Source organism: Dipodomys spectabilis, unplaced genomic scaffold (assembly GCF_019054845.1).
Source record: "Dipodomys spectabilis isolate Male_0828 unplaced genomic scaffold, ASM1905484v1 ptg000024l, whole genome shotgun sequence".
NCBI lineage: Eukaryota > Metazoa > Chordata > Mammalia > Rodentia > Heteromyidae > Dipodomys > Dipodomys spectabilis.
Genome location: NW_024870701.1, coordinates 21,604,846 through 21,613,697, shown reverse-complemented (window position 1 = coordinate 21,613,697; position 8,852 = coordinate 21,604,846). Strand labels below are relative to the sequence as shown.

At 36.0% G+C, this 8,852-nt stretch overlaps 1 protein-coding gene and 1 non-coding gene across 2 annotated transcripts in view; one reads left to right on the top strand and one right to left on the bottom strand.

Moving 5' to 3' along the window:
• Positions 1–487: 487 nt before the first annotated feature.
• The window catches only part of Rit2 (Ras like without CAAX 2), a 294,814-nt gene continuing 286,449 nt past the window's right edge, over positions 488–8,852 (top strand). Inside the window, exon 1 of the mRNA XM_042675251.1 lies at positions 488–674. Within this exon, the coding sequence (XP_042531185.1) occupies positions 572–674 (103 nt within the window). The 5' untranslated portion in view covers positions 488–571. The remainder of the gene's footprint in view (positions 675–8,852) is intronic.
• On the bottom strand, positions 4,117–4,181 carry Trnaa-ugc. Its single transcript has one exon. It is a non-coding gene; the product is annotated as a tRNA-Ala (tRNA).

Below are 8,852 nucleotides of genomic sequence, written 5' to 3'. Positions count from 1 at the left end.
TGGAATGTCTCCCAATTAATTGACCGTGATTAAGAGAAAAGAGTGTCTTTGAAAGTGCATCTGCAGAAGTCAGCCTATGACACGGCATCTTCCTCCAAGTCTCTGCTTCACTGTACTCCAGCAGCACAGTCTGAAAGATAGCCTAGTATGTGTGTGCACCTGACAACTGCAACTGTGCAGGGGTGGGCAGGAAAGAGGAGAAAGAGAGAGAGGGAGAGAGAGAGAGATTGTGCATGGGTGTTTGTGTATGTGAAAGGGAAAAAACAAGCAACAGAAGAGGGAGGGCAAAGAAGCAGAGAAGGAGAGCAAGAGAGGGAGATCGTGGGAGACGTGAAAGAGTGAAGGATCAGAAGGAGGGAGGGATGTAAAAGCCAGATTTTTATTGGAAGCAATTGAAGTGGTTGCTATGAGACCCGCTCCAGCACAGGACCAGCAGCCAGTCCGACGCTGATGGTCTTTACTTCGTACTAAACCTTTCCTTTGACACAGTTTTAGAGTTGTTTAGTATCTGAGCAAGCACCTGACACGGTGACTTTTTGCTTCCTTTTTCTCCTCCAGTCCTTAGGGTAAGATGGAGGTAGAAAATGAAGCCAGCTGCTCCCCGGCTAGTGCATCAAGCGGGTCCAGAGAGTACAAGGTGGTAATGCTGGGAGCTGGAGGAGTTGGTAAAAGCGGTAAGTTTTAACACCAAATTCTGGGGAGGGAGGGAGCGCTATAGAGGAGATTCCATAAAGGAAAGCACTGGAAATGCTAATGCTGGTAGGATCTAGCTGAGGTAGTTAAACAGAGAACTGACTGGCAGGATGTTTCCAAGTGCAAAAACTGTTTAAGGGATGCTGATGATTCAGGATAATTCAGAGGCAGCTAGTCATGAAACACTGAACTTGAAAAGAAAGATTTTTTTTTCTCTTTTGAGCAAATGCTAGGTAATATTAACAATTAATTTATAGTATTTTATGAAAGGAATGATATTTATTAAGTTGTCATGATGTGAGGGGGAAAAATGTGCTCCTCAAAACGTGTTCTCAAAAATATTCATGTAAAAATAAAAGGGTACTGAATATTCAATTAAAACAGACACAAGCACAGAGCCACCCTCAGGACTCTCAGTGCTGATTGCTGTACTTGTTTCTCTGATTGGGAGCTTCCTGTCTCCTCTTCCTAGCCTCTGTCTGAGTGGTCTGTGCCTGGATTGAATGGTGGTAATGTTTGTTGTGTTCTTTTGTTTTGTCTTTGGAAGGTGACAGGAACTTAAAAAATGACATTTGCTGTGAAATCCACTGAGGGTGATCAAACTAAGTTTGGTGATTCCTTGAATTAAAGGAAACAGCTAAAAACAAAAAAAAAAGAGTGTGATATGTCCAAGAAAACAATGTCTGGCAAATTTATTATTTAAATAATAAAATTATAAATGTTTTATTCTTGAGGAACTTGAGACCAAATATGGCAATAAAAAAATAGCTGTGCAGAGATGTGTGAAGCTAAATAAGTGATAGATAGCATAGGCAATGGCCATTCCTAAAACACAGAGACCTTTTTTAAAAAATTAACATAATAGTTAACTTCTGGGGAATGCATGGTTCAGGATATCAAAATACAAAGAAAATAATAAAAATTATCCTGAACAGATAGTGTGAAAACAATTGAATAGTATAGAGCTAGAGAATGGATTCAAAGTTAAGAACAATGTTCTTGGAAGACGTCAATAAGCTCATAACTTTGGAATGGTCCATAAGAGATAAGAAAATGGAATAGTATAAGAAGGGGGGAAACAGAGGCTTTAGTGGACAAAAAAGATTTTTTTAAAAAAGCAAAGAAAATGGCAAGAGTCATTCATTTGAATGATCTCTACTCTTTCCTTTTGTCCAAAAAGAATTATAATGCAAAGAAGAATAAAAAGAAATATGAACTGGACATAATCAGAAGCTAAATGCAAGTTTATGTAAGAAAAAAATGTCTTCTAGAAGAAAATATGAAAGGAAAAGCTTTGTAGCTGTATTTGGGTGAGGAATTTTTTATTTCCTTAAAAAGCCCACATCAAAGTTCAACAACATAAAACCAGAAAACTAGCACTTGACAAGGTGGGGTAGGATCAAGGGGAAAGAGGTAGATGAATGAAGAAGGGATGGGGAGGGGGATTAACACAAGAATCCAATGCTACAAAATTGAGAGTTAGGAAAGGGGTGTGTAGTGGAGGGATGGGTGGGAATGTTGGAAGGAATGGCATTGATCCAGACATATTGTACTCATACCCTGTTTAGTTGAATGGCAACTCCTTTGTACAACTACTTAAAGAAAATAATCATAATTTAAAAATGATTAAAAATAAAATGCTTGAACAGGGAAAGAATCAAAATTAGATGTGGGCTTAGGAAGAGAAGTATGAAGGAATCAGAATAAAGAAAATATATAAATAAAGATATAAATATTTTAAAGAAATAACAAGTCAGATAGAATGAGGAAGAAAATCATGAACTACAAATCTGAGGAGAAAAACAGAGTTAAAGAAAAGGCAAAAGGCCCATCCATGCAAACTGGCACCAACAATCATGAAGTGGGAGATACCGCATGAATGCCCCTGTAACTTTGTTTTCCCTTTGTTTGTTGCCCTAGTATTATTTGTGTGTGTTTTGTGTGATTTTGCGATATTTGAGGAGGGGATCGGTTTCTTGTTTTGCAGGGTTTAGGGATATGTGAGTAGAATAACTAATTTTTGGCCATCTAGATATATTGCAAGGACCTAAAACTTTGAGAACAGAAATGTGTTTCACAGGAGCATCCCTCAACAACAAGAACAACATATATATATATATGTATATATATATATGTTCTATATATTTTATATATATAATACATATTGTATATAAACATATACAATATATAATATATATGGCATTAGGACATTAGACTGTTGGTGTTGTATCTCCTAGTTTGATCTCCTCCACTATGATTTACAGAGACTACTCATGATGATCTTTAATAACTGTAAGTTTCAGTATAACACTGGACAAGTGTTCTTTGTTGCTTTTTTTTGTACCAAAGAAGCTTGCTTATAATCAAAGAGCAGAGAAAAAACATTTGCAGTGAGACAAAGTCATGGCGAGTTAGCTTACCCTCTGAGAAGGTTAAGGATAAGTGGGGTCAATACTTGGTTGTTGTGGTTCTATAGATGATATATATGGATATTAGTCTAAGGTCTATCTGACGCCTGGAAAATGCTATATTTAGGGCCAAGTATTTGGAGCCACAGTGATATAATCACATCTTGCCCTTGAACTTCCCTCTGTTATTATTCTATGGCTATCCATGCATATATGAACAATGTTCCTAATGTTAACATTGTTCTAAAGGTTAGAATGTATGCTTTCAAATAAACAATTTGTACCCATTTGTTGGTATGGGGGTTTGAATTCAGGGGCTTTGGGTCCTCTACATTGAGCCACATCTTCAATCCAATTAAACAAAATTTAAAAGCCACTTTTCATATTGCTGATGATCTAGATCAGTAGTGGACTGTCTTGTGCTTAGCCAGGCCTGCTTCCACAGATTTAATGCAGGTACTCCAAGAGAGATCTGGCTTTTGCAGGATCTAACAAAGATGTATTAGCATCTCATATCTTTCCCAATTCTAAAAGGTAGATCCATGACAACTATTATTTCCATATTCTTTATATAACCATCCTGGGGCTCAGCCTCAGGGCCTAAGTTCTATACCTGAGCTTGTTTTGATGAAAGCTAGTGCTCTACCACTAGAGCCACCCCTCACTTCTCTCAGGAAGATAAGAGTTTTCTGCATGGGCTGGCTTTAAATTATGATCCACAGATTTCAGTGTTTGGGCTTAAAAATATTTTATTTTTATTACAGAGGTGATGTAGAGAGTGGGAATCGTTGCGTAAGTCAGGTAATGAGTACATTTCTTTTTGAACCATGGCACCTCTTCCCTCACTCTCTCCCACTTTTTCCCTCCCATCCCTACCCATAAGCTGTAGAGATCATTTTTCACCTGGTATCTAGTGAGTACCACTGCTATATTTGTTCTATTGAGTAGCCAGGATCACAGGCGTGAACCACTGGGTCTGACTGTTTCCATATTTTTTTTTTTTTTTTTGCTTACGTGGTGCTGGGGAATCGAACCCAGGGCCTCTTGCATGCAAGGCAAGCGCTCTACCACTGAGCCACCTTCCCAGCCCCACTCCATATTTTTTAAGTAAACAATATCATAAAGATTTTCTATGTTTTTGAAAAATGAATATTTTTCTACTATGTTTACTTAAAATGTGGTTATGAGAAATTAAAAAATATTAACAACTTTTCTGAAAAAGGAATTCACAAAAGGTTTCAAATGTATGGGTAAAACAATGTAGTCTTGTGAAAAAAGTTAAGCCATAAATATCCAAACAAGTTTATGCAGTTTGTATTTTATGTTCAGACCTGTATGACCGTACAGGGGACAGATGAATTCAGAGAACATTCATAATACACGCCATCAGGCAGGCACGGGTAATATGTATTTCCTGCTTATGTTTACCATAAACTACAATCTAAATATGTGTCTGCATTTGTAGACAATAAACCTGAAATCCAGTCAAATAACTTGTGCCTGGTCATGAGAGTAACAAGTGTAGAGTTCTGAGATATTTTACCCAACAACATAACATGATGTCTAGAACCCTGAAAAGCAAAGCAAGGAGTTCTACAATTTAAAATAAAATAGAACTACTAGTAATGCATTCTTTACATGTTATGCTATAGAAATACCTTACCCATCTAAACTAACATTCTCACTTATATGCCTATGACTTTTAGTCACTTTTTAGTATATATAATTAAATAGTATATATACTATTTCCATATAAATATGAAAGTGTAGTCATCGTTATATAGATTAATATTCTAATTGTTCAAGAGCACTATTAACTGCAGGGAAAATGGAAAGAGAAAATGTAGCCTATAGGCTATTTAAAATATGATGAAATATCTTGAGATCTGAAGTTGGCAAGTTTATACTTTATACTACTGGATAAATCACATACAGAACTCAAACACGGTGATACAACTTAGTCTGTTTTATACCAGTCTAGTACTTAGAGCGGCAAAGCTTAATCATACAAAACAGCAGATATACAGAAGAACTACATATATGGAGGCAGATACATAAGATTTATAGAGACCAATGTACAATATTAAGACTATGAGTATTACTAGTGTAATGTACTGTATATTTTTGTGAAAGGAGTAGTTTTAGCTGCTCTTGCCATGGACATAAGGAAAGGATCACTGAGATAAAAGATATATTAACCCTTCTGCTCTCTATATACAACCATGACATTCATGTCTTAAGTACAGTCATGTCTGGCCAGTTATGCATGATGATAATCCCTCAGAATTATAATGAAATTGAGTAATACCTGCCACTCAGTGATGTTGCAGCCTTCTTAACATCATGGTAGAATGTATCATCCATGTTTTTGAGCTCAGGCTGGGGTGAGGAAAAAAATCCCATTGAATTACCAAGCATATAAAATGCCTAAAAGAATAGAATACATAACTTTGTATTGTAAGTAATAACAAATATCTATCTATCTACCTATCTTTCTATTTATCTATCTATATACATCTTATGGCTTCAATTGCATCACTGTGTCTCTCTCTTGATGTAATTTTGTATATTTTTCATCATGAATAACAATACATGAACTAGTCTGGAAAGACACTACTCTCTTCCCCTGTCTTTTATAATACATATATATACCTTATATCATGTAATCATATACAAATATTACATATCCTATCTAATGTATATATTATGACATATCATCTGATTTATTATATACATAATATATAGCACCTGTGATTTCAGAATATCATGCATGTTTATCTAAATACTCTCCATGATGTTTATTCAATGACAAAATCATCTGTTGCTGCATTTCTTAGAAGCTGTCCTAGTCATGAATCAACCTATGATTAAATACATGCTAATATTTATTTATAAAATAATTACTTAAGACTCTTTAAGAGAAAACTCCTTCTAAAACGTCACCATATGAAACAGGTATAACACAAATTAACGTGTATCTATATTCGATGAAATAATGTCGCATGATAGCAAAGCACAAGTTTATCAATATATTAATTATAATTATAACTAAAAAGCAAATAAGAATCCCTTATCTCCGATTTCTTTTTTAATTATTTTATTTTAATTTTTTATTGTGAAAATACCATACAGAAGGGTTACAATTACATGGACAAGATAATGAGTACATTTCTTATCAAGCATTGTAGCCTCCTCTTTTGTTTCCCCTTCCCATCCCTTCCCATCCTCTCCCTGCTCCCCCCACCAAACCCTCCTCCCCACCTCCCTCTGCCTCACCAAAGTTGTAAAGTTCTTTTTTCTACATAACATCTCTCACTGTTGCAATGGATCCACCTGTATCCCTAGTCAAACGATTTGTTTTTTCCCTTCCCCTCCACAAATTATACCAACATCAAATACAGTGAAAGCAGGGGTTATACCGTGGGGGAGGGACATACAAAGCAACAAAGAAATAATCTTATAAATGTTTCGAAACAATCTCATGAAAGAAAAAAAATTTTTAATACAGATCTTAGGGTGCATTTCCCTAACATCACCTTATCTGACCTTTTTTGCTTGACTCAGACATATACTAGTTATTGCGAATAAGGAAACCATGGGACCTGTGTTTCTTTGGGCCTGGCTTACTTCACTTAACATAATTTTTTCGAGGTCTTGGGGAGCAGAAAATGTTTCTCCTCTCTTTCTCCCTATATTAACCTAAAACTTTTACTATACAGTAAAATAAAGATAATATCATACCAATTTTCCAATATTTTTGATTCATGACATGTTTATATCTTTATTCCACTGCCTTCCATCCTCTACCTTCTCTCAAAGAATGGTTTTTCATAGCTATAGGTGAAGAGGCTCATAAGTCTAAGCAGTTCTTATAACGCAACATAAACACAGAACATGTCGGTTTGTTGCTATTCACTTTCCCTACATTCATATCTGGTTTTCTCAGCCCAGCTTTACATCATCCAACAAATCTTAGTCAATAACAAAAAAACTTATTTTCCAGAAGATATGTCTGCCATCTGTCTAATTATCTGAATTGTTGATAAAATAATTTAAGGAGATGACTAGATCATCTGTCCACTTAGGTTACATTTGTTTAGATTAAGTCTTATATTAAATCTCCTATGCTCAATGTTAAAAGGTTTATGTAGCAGAATATAGAAATAAGGAAGTAGATATTAGATATTAAATACATTATTTTTCTATTTAACTACATTAGAAAAGTATAATGTACCCAAATATCAAATGAGTTCTCCAAGGCTTCTCTGGTCACTATGATTCATGAATCTATGACTTAATACATTTTTTCCAAGATATCAAGTGTGTATAAAAACTATGGAAATGATTCAGCAGAAAGAAAGTTCCTTATAGCTAAGATTTTTCAACCTGGTCCCTGTCATCTCGGTGGGCACATTTTTGTGAAATGCAAAATGATGTTTGTGTTAAATCTTTGATGAAAAAGCTCTGGAAACTCAGTATCAAAGGTAAATAATTAGAGCTATGATCTTTGAGCATCAGTCACTGGAGAGATTGTCTCTACATTGTTTTTCAGATACTTTTTCTTTTTTTCTGTTGGTCGTGGGGCCTGAACTCTGGGCCTGTCCCAGACCTCCCTCAGTTCTTCAGCTCAAGGCCAGCGCTCTACCACTTGAGCCACAGCACCGCTTCTGGCTTTTTCTGCTTAGGTGGTGCTGAGGAATGGAACCCAGGGCCTCATGCATGCAAGGCAAACACTCTACCACTGAGCCACCTTCCCAGCCCTTTCAGATACTCTTAATTCAGATACTATCTCTCATATTATTAACAGATTATAATTTGTGTGTTATAATAAATACCTTAATAACTTATGTGACATTGGTACATGAGAAATATTTTAGAGGTTTTGAAGAGCAAAAACAGTATGAAACAAATGCAGCAGGGAACCTTGCTCTATACTGTGTTGAAAGTGAATTATACAACATGCAGTGGAGGGGACTCTGGAAGCAAAACCTGGGAGGAAACAAGAGAAGAGGCGACACTGTTTAAAAAGGAATGTGTCACTAGCTGACTGATGTAACTGGATCCCCACTGTACATCATCTTTACAATGACAATAAAATATATTTTTAAAATAAAATAAAAGAAGAACAGGTGCCGGTGGCTCACGCCTGTAATCCCAGCTACTCAGGAGGCTGAGATCTGAGGATTGCAGTTCAAAGCTAGCCCGGACAGGAAAGTCTGTGAGACTCTTATCTCCAATAAACCACTCAGAAAACTGGAAGTGGCGCTGTGGCTCAAGGGGTAGAGTGCTTGCCTTGAGCTGAAGAGCTAAGGGACCATGCCCAGCCCGAAAGTTCAAGCCTCCCCCCACAAAAATAAGAAGAAGAATAAGAGGAGTTGAACAGAGACAGTTTATACAATAGCAAGGATGAATATAGGGATTTAAAATGTACTATCCTAACCCCATGGATTGGAAACAGAGTTTATAAAAATAAGCAAAGGAAAAGGAAAAGATTCTAAGATTCTATTCTCACCATTAATTGTCCCACCCGAATTGTATAAAGGACAATCTCTCACTACAATACAGTCACAAGAATTAATCAGACTAGCCAAATAAGGCTTAAGGAAAAAAACAAACAGAGACCTACTCATTCACAAGATGATTGAGACACATTGAAGCACAACATTTTAACTGACAATATTTCCAAGATTATATACAATATAGAGAGATTAAGTTAATAAGAGGAAGATAATACAGGTCTAGCTCTTTATC